This window comes from Tamandua tetradactyla, chromosome 7, assembly GCF_023851605.1.
Source record: "Tamandua tetradactyla isolate mTamTet1 chromosome 7, mTamTet1.pri, whole genome shotgun sequence".
Classification (NCBI taxonomy): Eukaryota; Metazoa; Chordata; class Mammalia; order Pilosa; family Myrmecophagidae; genus Tamandua; species Tamandua tetradactyla.
The window spans coordinates 171,624,166-171,640,865 of NC_135333.1; the positions used below are offsets into that span (position 1 = coordinate 171,624,166).

At 39.3% G+C, this 16,700-nt stretch overlaps 1 protein-coding gene across 12 annotated transcripts in view; it reads left to right on the plus strand.

The window, feature by feature from the left end:
- MYBPC1 (myosin binding protein C1) overlaps nucleotides 1-16,700 on the plus strand; it is a 90,676-nt gene that overhangs the window by 31,897 nt on the left and 42,079 nt on the right. For 9 of the 12 annotated variants that reach the window (XM_077111775.1, XM_077111779.1, XM_077111785.1 and 6 more), the window contains 6 exons: nucleotides 391-508; nucleotides 2,034-2,085; nucleotides 4,185-4,241; nucleotides 9,332-9,498; nucleotides 11,255-11,387; nucleotides 12,935-13,059. In XM_077111775.1, coding sequence (XP_076967890.1) covers nucleotides 391-508; nucleotides 2,034-2,085; nucleotides 4,185-4,241; nucleotides 9,332-9,498; nucleotides 11,255-11,387; nucleotides 12,935-13,059 — 652 coding nt within the window. The remainder of the gene's footprint in view (nucleotides 1-390; nucleotides 509-2,033; nucleotides 2,086-4,184; nucleotides 4,242-9,331; nucleotides 9,499-11,254; nucleotides 11,388-12,934; nucleotides 13,060-16,700) is intronic. The other 3 variants (XM_077111781.1, XM_077111786.1, XM_077111787.1) reach the window with 1 other exon arrangement.

Here is a 16,700-nt window from a genome sequence, read left to right on the forward strand (position 1 = left end):
AGTCCCGGGAAACCCTGCCAGAGCTGCCATTCCCAGGGTCTCCCCTGGTCGTGGTGACCCTGCTGCGCCGAAGGCACACGGGCGTGAAGTACGCTCGGCCCCCCTGAATCAAGACCCTGGTCCCGGAATTCCCGGATTCCGGCACAGGGTTAAGCCAATGCCGAGGAATTTGAAAAATAACTTCTCTCTACGAGGTGGGTGCGAGGGGTGTGTGGGCACTCCCCGTGGCAGGTGTGCACGTGGGCGCTTCCCGTGGCAGGTGTGCACATGGGCGCTTCCCGTGGCAGGTGTGCACGTGGGCGCTCCCCGTGGCAGGTGTGCACGTGGGCGCTTCCCGTGGCAGGTGTACACGTGGGTGGCAGGTGTACACATGGGCACTTCTCGTGGCAGGTGTACACTTTCGAGATGCAGATCATCAAGGCTAAGGAGAACTACGCGGGGAACTACAGGTGCGAGGTCTCCTACAAGGACAAGTTTGACAGCTGTTCGTTTGATCTCGAAGTGCACGGTAAGACGGCCTTCCCGCCTGGATAGAGGTGACTTTCCTTACCGGGTGGTGGGAGGGAGAAGAAGGCTTTCAATAACCATGAGATGTTGAAAAGCAGCCTTTAAAACTTTGCGTTTCTGATTGGGGTAGTCTTAGCAAGTGAGCTGAATTAAATTGTCACGGACAGTTTCAAGATGGAATTTGGGAAGTTTTATTGATTACTGTCTCTTGGCATTGCTATCTATATTCTTTTGATCTCCTAGATAAGGGAGTGATGTCTTTTTTTTTTTTTTTGCTGTGACTGAATGTACCTGTTTCATTGGGCCCACTTACCCCTACTCAGGTTTGGGGATAAGGTAACTGGGTATGAGGATGTGAGGATACCCAGGTGGATGGGAGACTTTAACTTATAAGGAGTAATGTCAGATATGGAAGTTTTCTATCCATTTCCTCTATGTTCTGCCCAGAGCGAACCTAATAGGGATATATGTGAAGGTGTGCACTCAATGTGGGGAAAAAACCCAACACACTTCTCTAAGTGCATACAAAAGGGAAAGTTGGCTTGGCAGCACTTAAAGATCCTAATCTTAAGTTGAATCCGAAGTGTAGTATGGCTGCAAAGAACGAGGGCAGTGTAAATCCCAGTGAGCTATTACTGTGGAGAGGATCTAAGTGTTAGAAACTGTGCAACTCTCTGTCACCTGCCCCTTGTTCCCCATTCGGTGTGTGTGTTTGGTCACGGGTACCACATCTCAGCCCGGATGGCTCTGGAGAAGGGTCACTAGGGGAATGAAGAGGCCAGAACCAGGTCCTATCCAGCTCGAGTTGGGGGGGTGGGAAGGAAATCAGGCACGCGTGGCTCCATGCAAATGGAGGGAGGGCTGTCCCCCAGGAGAGGGGAAAGGCCTTTCTCTGCGTCCGCTGAAAGTGGAGGCAGATTAGACTGAGTGGGGGAAACGATGAGGCGAGCCCTGTCTTAACCATAGGATGACCTCTTAATCAAAGCTGAGTAGCCACCTGTGAGATCCCGTTCCAAAAGATGCCAAGCAAGGCCAGGGCTCGGGAGTGCTGTCAGAGTTCTGCCTTCGGTGGGAATCTGGCCTTGGTCAGCGCTCCTTCAACCCGGCCTGGCGTCTCTGAGAATCACCTGGAGGGCCTCTGAAGAATACTGGCGACTGGGGTGTCCACCCCAGATCTGGTTTATCCAAATCTCCATCAGGGAGGATCACGGAGATGCATACCTCCACTGGTTCTAACAAAAACTGGACAAGCCCCCTAAGGCCTCTCCTTCGCCCTTGTGTGAGCCAGTGTCTGATGCTTCTGCAGCCCAGCCCCCGGGGGGGAGCTCAGCACCCCCCTACCCCACCTTTCTACCCAAGGAACCCCCCAGCCTGCGCTGAGCCCAACCCTGCTTCCTCGTGGGCAGTTATTTCCACAGCACCCACCCTACTCCACCTTTCTACCCAAGGAACCCCCCAGCCTGCACTGAGCCCAACCCTGCTCCCTCGTGGGCAGTTATTTCATTGTCTTTTCTTCCCTTTCAAAGAATCTACCGGGACTACTCCAAGCATCGACATCAGATCTGCTTTCAAGAGAAGGTAACTTGAAAAGGGGAACCTAGGGAGCTGTTGGAGAATGTGAAGTGAAGGGATTCCCAACACACTTGCCCCTCTCGCACTCCTTATTCAAGTGGGAACAGCCCTTTTCACTGTAGTCAAATGAAAGTTGGTGTTCCAGAGAAGTCATGGGTTTGATGCCAATTCAAGCATATACCAACGGATGTTTAGAATATTCTTGCTATAGTGAAGCTCCCATTTTTGCAGAGTTCACAGTTGCTCATAAAGGTGTAATTTCTGCTGTTTATAGATGGCTTCTTCCTTAATTGCATTATTTTCCCCTCAATGGCCAAAAAAGATATGTGCATATAAAGATACACATTTTATATGGCATGAGTTAAGTAATGTCAGAAAATGTTTGCTTCTATCGCGTTTCGTCTAGAAACCACTTCTGAAACTATTAAACCATGTGCCCCAAAAAACCACAGCTAAGTGGCTACTTACGGAAATTAGTCCCTTTGAAACAGTGCATTATCCTAAATAAAAGACGATTTCATTTATTTACATGGAATAAAGCACATTGTAGAAAGGCAAATTATACACACCTAACTGGTTTGTTTTGCAACTTTCAAGGCAATATCAGGGGGTCAAGGGAGAAAAATGAACTTTTTTCTAGTCTTTGAGAAAGGTAACAGCCCCTTATTGCCATTATTTTACTCTCTGTACTCAATTCTTCCATAATATATGTTCATTAACGAAAACAAATGTTTTATCCTTCTAAGACTGAATCCATATTCTGTTTTGTTGAATAAGGAAAGTCATCTTGAATTTGAATCTCTGTTCCCAAATTGTTAGAAAACAATGATTCAGACTGTTGATAAAAGAAAGATTTTCCTCCTAAATTGTAAATACATCAAAATGTTAATTCTTTTAAAAAGATATTTAATATAATGTCATCGATTAATATTTTCTTATTTTAAATTTGTCCTAACTTTAAAATACTATCACTTAGCCCCACCTTTCCTTCATACTCAACAAATGTCAGGAAAACTCTGCTTGTATGCACAGGTGCGTTTTTAGGAGAGGGAGATACAGCTTGCTAAATGTTGTGCTTAAAAAGAATAGAAAAGTGTTTACTTCAAAAGGCCTTCTCCTGATACCTGCTATTAAAGAAATTTTGAAAGCACATGATTTGAATTCAATTCTTATAACTTACATTTTACACACACTGTTTTTAAACCCGCAGACTCTTTTCTTAGAAACCATAATTAACATTTGTAAAGAGCAGGAAACAAAATCTTCATTAAAAAAATGAACATGTAAGTAAATGTGTAGTGCCATTTCAATGTCAGCGCCATAGCTTCTGTTCTAGAGTTTAAAAGAAATCACAAGGTGACTGCATGCCTGGTTTAAGATGCATTTCTCTATAGGAAATCACTTTTCAAAAACTACCAGTAAAGGGTCCGCTAGCAATTCAAAGACAAATTCTTGAAAATTAAGTTTTAAGTCATATAAATATTAACAACACAATTAAAAAGTTATAATTCTGTCTCTTTAAAACAGAAAGGAATGCATCTTTTAAAAAGCTCTGCGCTAGCTCTATTTTTACATGATGCTGTGTTGATATCCCATTATCTGATTCATCTGTTCATGGACACAAAGAGGTTACCTTTGAATATAAGACTTTGTGCTTATATATTTGACTTTGGTACACTTCGTCCTATAAGGCAGAATCAAGCCAATCTCTGTCTCATACGAATAACAGAGATCAGCAAAAGTCCTTTGCTTTTTACATAGGTATGTTTCCAGAGCCTCCAACTTGCAAAAACAAAGTACTTTGTGTTGCTTGGCTTAAGTGCATTTGTGTTACTTGGTTTTAACACAAATCCAAGCAGTTTTATATATGCAATCTATGAAAATGTGTCCTATGAGGTTGTAGAGCAACACGAGCTGCTCATGTCACTTTTCCACAAGTACTTATTCCAAAAACTTGTGTGAAAAGAAATAGTTTGTGTGGATGCAGTCCCACGACTCGTTTGTCGGTACAAAATTGCATATACCTTATATGTAGAGTGTGCGGGGAAATGGTTGTGCGGGTGCCGGCACTAAACCCGGATTTGCTTTTCTTTTGTTAATGACAGTGGAGAAGGCCAAGAAGATGCAGGGGAGCTTGACTTTAGTGGTCTTCTGAAACGTAGGTGAGAACCTGTGCTGGACGGAGGCGCCTGGCCTGGGCATCTTCAGACACCCGGGCAGGCCAGCCAAGGCTAAAGTGGATGCTTGCCAAAGAGTCGTTCGTCTCCTAAAATGTGTTTTGCTTATAGAATGTAACAGAGTCAACTAAGAAAGAGACAGAGAAACAGCCGCATACTAACCTGTATTAAAGATTCTAGCCAGTATTTTTAAGCTTTCTTTTTAAACAGTTCATGAATCTTCCTGTTTTCTTAGTTGGGGATGGGAGATTTGAAAACTGAGACAAATACAAACACCTAGAAACCTCTGAGACTGTCCACAATTCCTTCTCATGACTGAATAAATAAAAGCTCCATCTTATTGCTTTTAATAAGTGTACTTGACCCCAAAAATCAATGTCATAACTTTGGTAGAACCATTTTCTTCTGTGTATATTGTACATGTATAAAAGGCAGACCTACTTTAATATATTGTCTTTGGTTTACAATATTTCATCAAGTCAAAGACACCATTGATGTTAAAATATGCCAATATTTTATAAACCACAAGGCAAGAAAAAATGCTCCAAATATTTAACTTTGGCACCATATTTATTATAAGATGCATCCTTCTTTCAGAGATGTTAAGGATCTCAAAGCCATTTTAGAAGCGATAAAATATAGTAGCAAAATGGAAATAATTGGTTAGTGTTATCACTTACCCTGCCTTGACATTTTTTCTCACAATAAAATTTATAGAATTTCATGATGGATATTTAGTTCATAACGATTGTATAGGATTTCTGTCCAAATATATCCTACACAATCATATAATATGGTATATTATATGAGTTATACATATAAATTAATACACATCTAGATATTAGTTATAGTGCAGAAGCAACAAAAAAAAGAAATTGATTTTTGTTTGGATTGTATTTTATCAGAAAAAAATTGTGAATAAACAAAGTAAAGTCACAATTTTAAATTAATATATAATATTGATATCAGCTTTCATTTAACTTTCAGATTCATTTTTTATTACTTTCAGTGACCTCTATGGTTGTTAAAGGAGCATAAGTACAAATATGCTTCCACACAAATGATGCTTGTAATAAACTGGTTTATTCTCACCATCTGCAGTTTAGTCCCTGTGAGCGAAAAATTCCCTCTGAGCTCTAAACATGTAAGTTGAGAACAGAACAATGAACGGGTGCAGTTCATTGATTACCAATGGTTATTAGTCCATCGGGAGACTTTGGCAATGTCAAATAGATCATTTCTCCTTTGGACACTTCAATTAATCATTAGCCTCAATAATATTCATTAATTTCCCAAATTCACTTAAAGTGATAGCATTTTAAGTGACCTTTAGTGAGTCTCGCTCCTCCTCCATCTACAGGTGAAAAAAATCAATTTCGAGAGTCATGGTTTGACTTATCCCAAGTCACCTACAAGGTAGAGGCAGGCGGGACCCACATCCAAGTTCCCCTTGTTTAAGTTGGTTTATTTCCTGCGACTCCGTACAGGAAACACCACTCCGAATCTGTCCCAGAGTTGGTGCTTCAGTTTCTAACACAAATCTTTATGTTAAGAAGACGTGAGGTCTTCTTTTTCCTGTAATCATTTATTCAACCAGGAAAATACTAACTGCTTTCTTGGGTACAATATAACGCTTCCTAATGTGAGGAAAAAAGATGCAGTGCCAGTCAGCATTTGGCACAGAAAAAGGAACTAATTCATATTTGTGGGAGGGAAAAGGTGATGGTAAAAACATGGATTTGAGTTTCAACTATACCATATACTAATTATGTGACTCAAATTATATATCCTCCCTGTAAATTGGTTTCCACATCTGTAAATGGGGAGAATAAAGACTACTTAGAATTATTGGGAGAAATTATAGTACATGCAAAGGGCCTGGCTCATTATAGATGCCAAATAAATAGTCACTTCCACCGACGAAGTGTGATATTTTCCCTTAAAGAGCTTATATTCTCAGAGACAACATGCACGTGCAAAAGGGAAAAAATCTAGAAAAATGTTTTAATCAGTGCCATGCTCTGATTAAAAAGGAAAAAGAACGAAAAGAAGGGCAAAGTTCCATCAGTAGTTCGCAGAGTAAAAGAAATCTGCTGATTATATTGTCAAAGTGACTAAAGAAAAGAAGTCATCAGAACAAGTGGGCAGCCAATATGTCTTCAGTTTTCATTTTCTTTACATCCCGTAACTATAATTTTGGTTCATAATTTTATTGTTAATATAAGACTAAGTTAATTTAATATACTATACTAATACACTAGTATAATTTTAGAAATCATTGTATTTTCCTACTAATTTGTGAATTGTGTGCGTTTTCATTATGGTAATGGCATGTGGTTCTCCCCTTCCAAGAGTGTGTGGCAAAATCCCCAACAGAATCAGTACCATTATGGCCAACATCTCTTACAACAAAAGACCTCCTTGCCCCGAGGAAAGTCAGTTTCTGTTACACAGATACTAGCCAAATCAGAATAAATCTTCTGGGCAGCATCTTATTATAGGTTGTGACCTATTTAAAGACTTGAAAATTTTACTCTACATGAGATTCTGTAACATCTTTATACTTCACTGAGATGATCAAGTGACAGAAATTTTGAGGTAGTAATACTTTGAAGAGTCCTTTGATAAAAGTACTATTAATGTGGTCACGATTCATCCCAATGCTTAGAAAGGAAGCAGAGGGACATAAAAGAATTGGGATTTTTTCCCATCACTGTGGCAGAAAGGGCCAGGCGGCGCCATGGTAAGTAAAGACAGTAGACATGTCCCAGATGAGTTCCAGGAAGGGCTACAGTTGAGATCAGACCTCAATTCCAGTCTAAAATAGTAACAGCTTCTCCCACCAATGTGGGGTTCAATGAAGTTATGGAAGGAGAAGGAAGGAAGGAATAGGCAAGAGGTCATTGGTTTTCTTACATGGAATATATGAAATTTAATAAGACCAAGAACTTGATGAAATGGGGTGATTTTGTTATCGTAATGAAAAATGGTGAGGATAATAGGTTTAATGAATCTACCAACAAAACTGACTTAAGAAATCATCCTGAAAATGATGGTCGTTCTAGTGGCTTCCTTAATGCACATATTTACCTTTCGGTCCCAAGTAGGTCTAAGTGTTTGACTTTTGCCTCCCATTACTATCTAACTTACATCTAGTTCAGTATCGCTAAACCCTTTCACTAGTATCTGGAGGGTACTTGGAATGTGTGTACTTCTTCTCGGCGGAAGTACACATTTAACACAATCCAGTAGGGTACAATTTAACAACTTAGGGACAAAGGTGAATGTGACAAAGGTACAACATTAGAAATGGCAGAGGGGCCAGTGGGCATTTTCAGAGGCTCCTGCTGACATTTTGGATGGAGGAAACATTCAGAGAAATATATACACATACGCATTTTAATGGCAATTCTCCAAGACTTCCCAGTAAAATATCTTAAGATGTAATTGAAATTTAGACTGCTTTCAGGCAGTAGATTTAGTGGATCTCACAAATTATTGCCATGATTCCTATTACAGAACAGTCTTTAAGTTTTCTAATTTCCCTCAAGTTCATTTACAGGGTGCAGTTATCATATCAGTGACTCGGAGATACTGCTTATCTCGTGCATTAACAGACATACTTTCTTAACAGTGTCGCCTGGTCCTTCCCATCAGCATTTCTGATGGGCCAGTGACCTCTTGCTTCCTTCTATTTTCCAGGAGAGTTGTCTCAGTCTTCTCCCTCAATGGGCACAAAGAGTTTCATGATGATGTAAAATGGAAATTCAGCATTTAGAAGTTGCTCCTTCCTAATACCACCCCAAACACCATGTTACTCTTTCTATCTTCCCTCTTCCTCATATATAACTGACCCGTGATTGCATTCGGCATTTCCCTCCCTAAGTGCATATGAGTATAAAGAAGGACCTGGGAGACAGGTGTAATTAATGTTTCCATGCCAACGTTTGTGCTCCGTTGTTCCCTAACACGATAGCCGAAGGCGTTTTCCCACTAATGTGTAAGGTGTTTTGACCAGTGTCCTGAAGAATCATATCCAAACCAGCACTACTCACAGTAAGTAGTCACTGTAAGATTTCCAAATTAACCTGTTAAAAATAGTCAACTAAACTTAAATAAAAGCAGAAACATTTAACCATTTTTAATTGGGAAATTGTTTTAAATTATATTCTGCCTTTACCTCAAGCCCCTTTCTCCCCAAACAGTGTTTCTTCCAGGTTTTAGTTTCATTGTGTAGTTTTGAAATAAGGGCAGACAGATGAACTTTAAATCTTAAAGTCACACGTGTTCTTTAGTCAGTGATCAAAATCTCGGAGTCACAATTTTGATCTTTAATACCCACCGATTAACCACTTTGTTCATGTAAGCCTTTTGGTTTACACCATGTATTTATTTTTGAATGATTCATACCCAACCCATTTCCAAAAACAACAAATACAACACAAACAAAAAAGCATTCAAGACAGCACACTATGAAATGAGAGGATTTTGTGCTTTCATTTCAAAAGTTTAGAAAAATATTTTCTTTTGAAAAACAAATCATTTTTTAAAACAAAATATTAAAATTTAATTTAAAATTTTAAAAATAGTTTTAAAAAGACTTCATGGCAATTTCAAATGTTTTTTGTATTGAAAACAGCAAAACTTGTTCAGGTACATATGTAGTAATATGGTAGGGGAAAATGTTGTCTGCAAAATGGAAAGGTTCGAAATACTGGATTTATACCGCCACCATCCGTGGCTAGGGCATGTGGCTCAAGGAAGGCAGAAAGAGATCTTTTTTGTTTCTTTCCTCTTGCATAGGCCAGTGTTTAAATATTTCAATTCTTAATCCACTTTTCAAAACAAACTCAATATCCATATTCCTTATGAAAACCGTTCCGTTTCTCGGAAGCCTCCTGATGAGCCGGTGGCGTGGACAGCAGAGGCAGAGCCCCCACCCGAGCCCCCGTCCCCCCCAGGTGGCGCTCCTAGTGCGCGCCCAGAGGGGCCCCGCCCCGCCCCGCAGTCCTCAGCCCTGCGGCCTCGGCGCTGCCCGAGCACCTGCTGACGGGCCGGCGCCCCTTCCCCGCCAGGGAGGTGAAGCAGCAGGAGGAGGAGCCCGAGGTGGACGTGTGGGAGCTGCTGAAGAACGCCAACCCCAGCGAGTACGAGAAGATCGCCTTCCAGTACGGCATCACCGACCTGCGCGGGATGCTCAAGCGGCTCAAGCGCATGCGCAGGGTGGAGAAGAAGAGCGCAGGTGAGGGAGTGCGGGGTGGGGGGGGGGCGTCCGACACCCTTCCCGCCAGCCCCGCCCCTGGCCCTGTAACCCCCCTGGAGGTCTGGGGGGCGCCGGAGGGAGGTGCGGGACGCTTAGCTTCCTGGGGCGTCGGGTGAGGTCGGTCAGTGCCCCGCACCTGGGTACCTACCTGCAGGCGCGGCAGGCCCACCTGAGCGCCCCGCCCGCCACCTGTCCTGGGCGGTGGCCGCCGCTCAGCGGGCTCCTTCCCTCCAGCTCCGGGCCCCCCTCACCCTTGCGTCTTGCTTTCTGCCTGGCCAGGGTGGATTCCGTGTCTCTTGCTTTACCATCATTTCTTCCACCCGTGTCATGAGAGGTGGGAGCCCCTCTCACCTGCGGTCGGGTTGTCTGTTTGGCAAACACCTGTCCCGCTCTCTGGGAATCCGAAGTGGGTGCCGGGGCTGGTGGGTTTAAATATTTACAAAAATGGTTTCAGGTGTTGACGTATAAAGTGAGAGAAAGGAATACATTTTTAACTGATCATTAGCTTTGTAAAGTGTCCTGTATGCACTCATTGTGAGTTACTGGTATTATGACACATCTGGGTAATATATCAATTTTATTGCGTGTTTTTTAATGTTCAAATAGAATATCAAGAATCTCACCAATTCTTTTTAAAAATCTGTTCTTAATTTCTAAACCTCTCTGTAAACTGATTGAGAAATGTTCCCAGAGAAATAGAGAAGATTTTTCTCCCCCCCTACTCTCCCATACCGACTATCTCAGAACTCCTGAAGTGGTGTTTTTAGAGGTGTCTGGGACTGTATTCTCACAAACGTGTGAAAGCTAAGGTGTTGGGAGGCTGACATCTGCTTTTCCGACTCCGTCCCTTCTTACTCTTATCACTACACTCTGAATTGATGGCTTAAGGTATGATACACAACTTTCTTTTAACAAGAAAGTGTTTATTTTATCTTGTTAAAGTATGTAGAAGTGGGGTTGTTTAAGCAATAATATAATAAATTTGGAATGATGGAAATATGAGCTCAACAACTTCGTGAAACATTCCACATTTTTATGTATTTCCCAAATTGTCTAAATGAGAATTACCTTTAAAAACAGAACAAAAAAATCATTATTGAGTTAAAAAAAAAAAGAAATTAATTACTTCTGCTTAGGACTCCTCAAATATAGTGTAATTACTATATTCTCTGTTATTTAAAATATTTGGAACTCCTGAATTCCTAACCACATATATAAGGGGTGTTTGAAATATGCCACTATTTGGATAGTTTTCCACACTGTAAAAATTTTGATAAGCCTACTATTTCAGTTACTCAGAGACATTGAGTGTAATCACATGAATTACACATAAATTTTATGAATCACAGAATTTGTCTCAAGTTCTATGATTTCTGATCACAGAATCTGTGTCATAGTAGAAAATAACTACTGTGATCCTAACAATAATTATGCTGGAAGAATAAGCAGGTCCTCAAAGTAAAATTTCACTTGGGTGCTTTATATTTTAATTCCCAACTATCCTTTGCTTATATTTCTTCCAAAAATGTGGATTTTCTTTAAGCTTTTGAGTAATCTTATTGTTTATAAATAGACACAAAATTCTAAAATATAAGGGATATTTGGAAGATTCCCATGTTTTTTCTTCTTGGAGACCATTTTTCATCTGTTTTTGTGTCACATGCATATATTGACTGTTTAAGTTCATAGCAAATGCATATATAGTAATACAGTTTTTGTTTCTTCTCTCCATCAGCTTTTGCAAAAATTCTAGATCCTGCATATCAGATTGATAAAGGAGGCAGAGTAAGATTTGTTGTGGAACTGGCAGATCCAAAATTGGAGGTGAAGTGGTATAAAAATGGTCAAGAGATTCGACCTAGTACAAAGTAAGTAAGCTTTACTAATAACCAGTGACGAAAAGAAAGAAATCAGATAGCAGTTTGACTTCATTTTCTGAGATTAAAGGCACTTTTTAATATAATGAAAAATCATGTAGGTGGAGAATAAATTTAAAATAATTAAAAATAAAAAATATAGTTACTTTCCATGTATTTTGAAACTATTAAAATTATTATGTTATATGAAGCAAACCTTGTTTTATGTTTTAATTCAAAGTGTTTTAACAAACTATTTCAAATGACTCCCAAGGATGGGTTTATGTTGTTCTAGGATGTACGTGATTATTTTAGAGCAATGCTAAACTTCTGCTAAATTTTTAAAAATAAAATTTTAAAGAATTCGAAATTCGTATTTGATCTTCCAGCTGGGAATCATAACTTATAATTAGATGACTTTTGTTTTTTCAGAATAACATCTATATTCATTGATGACCAAACATTTTCTATATTCATTTCAGGCCCTGTTTTGAATGCTTATAATGTTGCATCTGAATAAAACTATTTACTGTCAAGATCCACAAAAATATGGATTTGAGCCTGTGCTTTATCATTTCTTGGCCGTCTCCCAAATGAAGGAGAAAGGCCAATCCCTGATATCTGATAATATCTCTAGTTGATTATGCAACTCTTTTATGGAGATCCTTCCCAGTCAAAAAGATTTCCAACTCGAGTGTATTTTTTTAAGTTAATATTAAACGCATTTTGCAAATTGCATGAGTGCATTTACAGAAGACTTTAATCCTGGAAATCTGTCATTTCTGGAATACAGTTAGGTGGCTTCCAATTACTTAATGTGGTCATGCCTACTGAATGACTTTGTGATGATAATATTTCTACCTGGTAAAAATCTCTTGAAGATGGCTTGAATTTACCAAAAACATAATTTTAATTGATTACCTTTATCTAAATGTGTTATTTGATGTTTTATTGTTGGTCTTCAATTTTGAAAATTCCCTAATAAGAATTTTTTATGTAATCTATCATAATACCCTAATATGCTCTTCCAAAATCCAAATCACAGATAATTAAATTTTGCAATCTTCTTGGCTTCTAGTATTCTGTTTCCAAATATTCAGTACTTTCTTACTACATAGTATAACTGCTTATTCATTTAACAAAATCTGCTGTGTCACTAGCCTATGCAATTTATCATTGAATAAGATTTAGTCTTATAAAGTAGATAAATTGTTCATTTGCAAAAATAGACAGAGTTGAAATCTCCCTGACATCATTAGCCAATCCTTTTTTCCAATAGTAGGTTAGAAAAATTAAAATAGTTTTGATTTATATTTGAAACAAAAGCCTATGTAAAAGAAAATAATCACAGAAATTAAATAGTATGTGTAAATATGCATATGTATTATGTTATAAAGATGAAAATTGATTTCAGGTTTGATGTTAAACTGTGAAATATGCTATATAAATGGCAAATCAAAATTATGTATCTAACTCTCAAAAATTACTGAATTATAAGCCAAATATGCTGGCAAGAAAGAGAAGAAAAATTCTGTTTATCTTCCTTCTATTTAAAACAGATACATCTTTGAACACAAAGGATGTGAAAGAATCATGTTTATCAATAACTGTGCCCTGACAGATGATTCGGAGTATTATGTGACAGCTGGTGATGAGAAGTGTTCCACTGAGCTCTTTGTAAGAGGTAAAATGAAATCTCTTCTGCCTCAGTTGAGAGCAGATTGCTCTCCTTCTTTCAGGGGTAGTTATGAAAATGAAAGTGATGAGGTGAGCACTTCCTCTTTAGAGCAGAGGTATCCCTCTAGACATGGTACGACTTGGTGTTCGATTGCATCTGCACTGAGATTGCATCTGCCTCTAAACTGGCAGGTGTTCAGTACTCTAATTAGACTTTGGGTGTGCTGAAGACTAGAAAAGCTGAAGGGAGAAGAAAACTACTGAGTAAGAATGCTTTGTGGTTTTGGTGCAAGTCAAGCACTGTTTTGCAAAATAATTCTTCAAATTATGGCTTCTGAAACCTGACAAACTCCACTGGGAGTTTCACACACTCAGCTGATCACAGACACATTTTCCCTCGAAACAAGCTTCCTTAGTACAAGGACATCATTGGTTAGCAGGAAAGCTAACCAATGAAGAGCATCACTGACTGACAGCATGGAATAAGCAGGAAGATATCAATGAAACCATGATCATTTATTTTCTCTATGAAGAGGCCCTCTGATTATGGACAATTCTGACATCTCTATCATCCATCTAGAACCAGAATCAAAGCATTTTATTGTTAAAAGTTTTCCTTCATGAGAAATACCTACGACCTGATAACTTACTTGCAAAAAGAAGGATATTTGATAAATATTTTTGTCTGCTTTCTAGCACAATGACTTATTTGTTTTGGAGGATTCTAAGAACATTGGAGAAACCAGGGTCACCACCTATTTATTTTGCCAAAAACAGACTTTAAAAACCTACCTACTGGCAAGATGGTGGTGTAGTGAAATGTGGACTGGAACAACTGTCTGGGGAACATCAGTGACTGTACACACACTGCACACAAATCTGAAATGGGTGGAAGGAACAAGATCACAGCACAGAACTCTAAGGAAGCCTCTCAACTGCAGAGGTTGGTGCCCCTCCCCCACTGGTATGGCAGGCTGTGCTGGAGACACTTCCCATGAGACGAAGAAGCAGTGTCTACTGGGAGCAAGGGAAGGTAGCTCAATCAACCTCCAACTGGGTTTTAATGAACAAATTTGGACTGCTGAATACATGCTGTGAACACAGATAAACCTAGAGCAAACAGGAAAGGAATCCTGAGGTCTTTTCTGGCAGAGAGGAATAGGGGCTAATGAGAAAAAAAAGGAAGTTTTTATAGTCTGCTGAACTCAGAAAACTGGAAAGGGCTGTGCCCCAAGAAAAGAAGCACGTAGAGCTAGGTACCAAGCTCTTGACTGGTGAAACTTGGAAGCTGGGGACTGACTCTGAAAAGAGAATTAAAAAAAAACGATTCTAAGTAGCTCATTAGAGAAAGCATCAGGCATTTTCAATTGTCAGCACTGACCAAGGCAAGGGTGGAGTTAAGATAAGTCTGAGGCAAAAGTAGCTATGTAGGTGGTGCAAGGGTAATTCAGTGGTAGAATTCTCACCTGCTATGTGGGAGACCCAGGTTGATTCCAGGTCTGTGTACTTCCCCCACACACACACCAAAAAAAAAAAAAAAAAAAAAAAACCAGCAAAACAAACAAACAAAAATTCAACAAATGGTGCTGCAATAATGGGATGCTCACATGGAAAAATAATGAAATGTGCCATACAGCATACGAAGAAAAAAAAAGTAATGGGTAAGTGAAGGAGATAATTTCCAAAAGGGCATACCTTCCTCAAAAAAATGGGGATGGGACACAGCTCAAGTGGTGGCTCTTATTCAGAGAATTCAGACTCCAGGGGCTGGGAATCAGAACCAGCTTAAGCTTGCTTTCCACCTCAGCCTCTGTCTCAACCATGCATCTGGCAGGGACAGGGTCTGTTGACAAAGGCACTGCACCACTTTATGTTTGTGGGGAGCTGTTGGATGGCAAGCACCACTGCTCAGCAGGATAGGAAAAGCATAGAGTCTAGAGGCTCCACAGGGAAGTCTGACAACCCCAGGGAAACGTGATATTGATTACACCCTCCTCCTGAGACCTGGGCCAGTCTTGTCTAGGAAAACCTGATTGGGGTCATCATATCTGGGGAGACCCTCCTCAAAAAAAGGTTCCATAAAGGGAGGGTAGGAACCAGAGAAATAAGAGCTGAAAAAAACCTGATTAGTTAAACAGAACCTATGGTAGAGGTCTATAATAAGTTGAACTGAATTCCAAAGAACAGTTGGAGAACAAAGCCAACCAAAAAGAAAATCCTAAGTGAAAGAGTGAAAACAACCTCCAGAATAAACTAATCAAGGAAAGCAGATGCCTAGATACCAGCCAAAAATTTTGAGTCATACTAGGAAAAATGAAGATATGACCCAGTCAAAGGAACAAACCAACACTTCAGATGAGATATAGTAGTTAAAATGACTAGTTAAAGATGTTTTAACAAACATGCTAAATCACATAAAAAAATAATATCAATGAGTTGAGGAAAGATATGGCAAAAGAGATGAAGAATATAAAGAAGACACTGGGAAACCATAAAGAACAACTCAAAGCTTGAAAAAAATGACAGAACCTATGGGAATGAAAGGCACAATAGAAGAGACAAAAAAACAATGGAGACTTACAATAGCAGATCTGAAGAGGCAGAAGAAAGCATTAGTGAACTAGAAGACAGAACATCTGAAATCCTACATGCAAAAGAACAGATAGGGGAAAGAATGGAAAAATATGAACAGGGTCTCAGGGAATTGAATGGCAACATGAAACACATGAATATACATGTTATGGGTGTCCCAGAGGAAAAGGAGAAGGGAAAGGGAGAAGAAAGAATAATGGAGGAAATAATCACTGAAAATTTCCCATTTCTTATGAAAGGCTTAAATTACAGATCCAAGAAGCATGCCACAAACAGAATGGATCTGAATAGAACTTCTCCAAGGCACTTATTAATCAGATTGTCAAATGTCAAAGACAAAGAGAGAATTCTGAAAGCAGCGAGAGAAAAGCAATCCATCACATACAAAGGAAGCTCGATAAGATGATGTGTATATTTCTCCGCAAAAAACATAGAGGCAAGAAGACAGTGGTATGATATATTTAAGGTACTGAAAGAGAAAAACTGCCAACCAAGGATTTTATATCTGGCAAATCTGTCCTTCAAAAGTGAGGGAGAGTTTAAAATATTTTCAGACAAACAGATACTGAGAGAGTTTGTGAACAAGAGACCTCCTCTATAAGAAAATACTAAAAGGAATACTACAAGCATATTAGAAAAGACAGGAGAAAGAGGTTTGAAGAAGAGTGCAGAAAGGAAGACTATCAGTAAGGGTAAAAAGAGAGAAAAATGAAAGATATGACATATAAAGTCCAAAAGACAAAATGGTAAAAGAAAGTACTTCTTTCTTTACAGTAATAACATTAAATGTTAATGGATTAAATTCCCCAGTCAAAAGACATAGACTGGCAGAATGGATTAAAAAACAGGACCCATCTATATGCTGTCTACAAGAGATTTACTTTAAACCCAAGGACAAAAATAAGTTGAAAGTGAAAGATTGTAAAAATATATTTCAAGCAAAACAACAACCAGAGAAGAGTAGGGGTACCTATACTAATATCAGACAAATTAGACTTCAAATGTAAAACAATTAAAAGTATACTATGTATCAAAACAAAACAAAACAAAAACCTC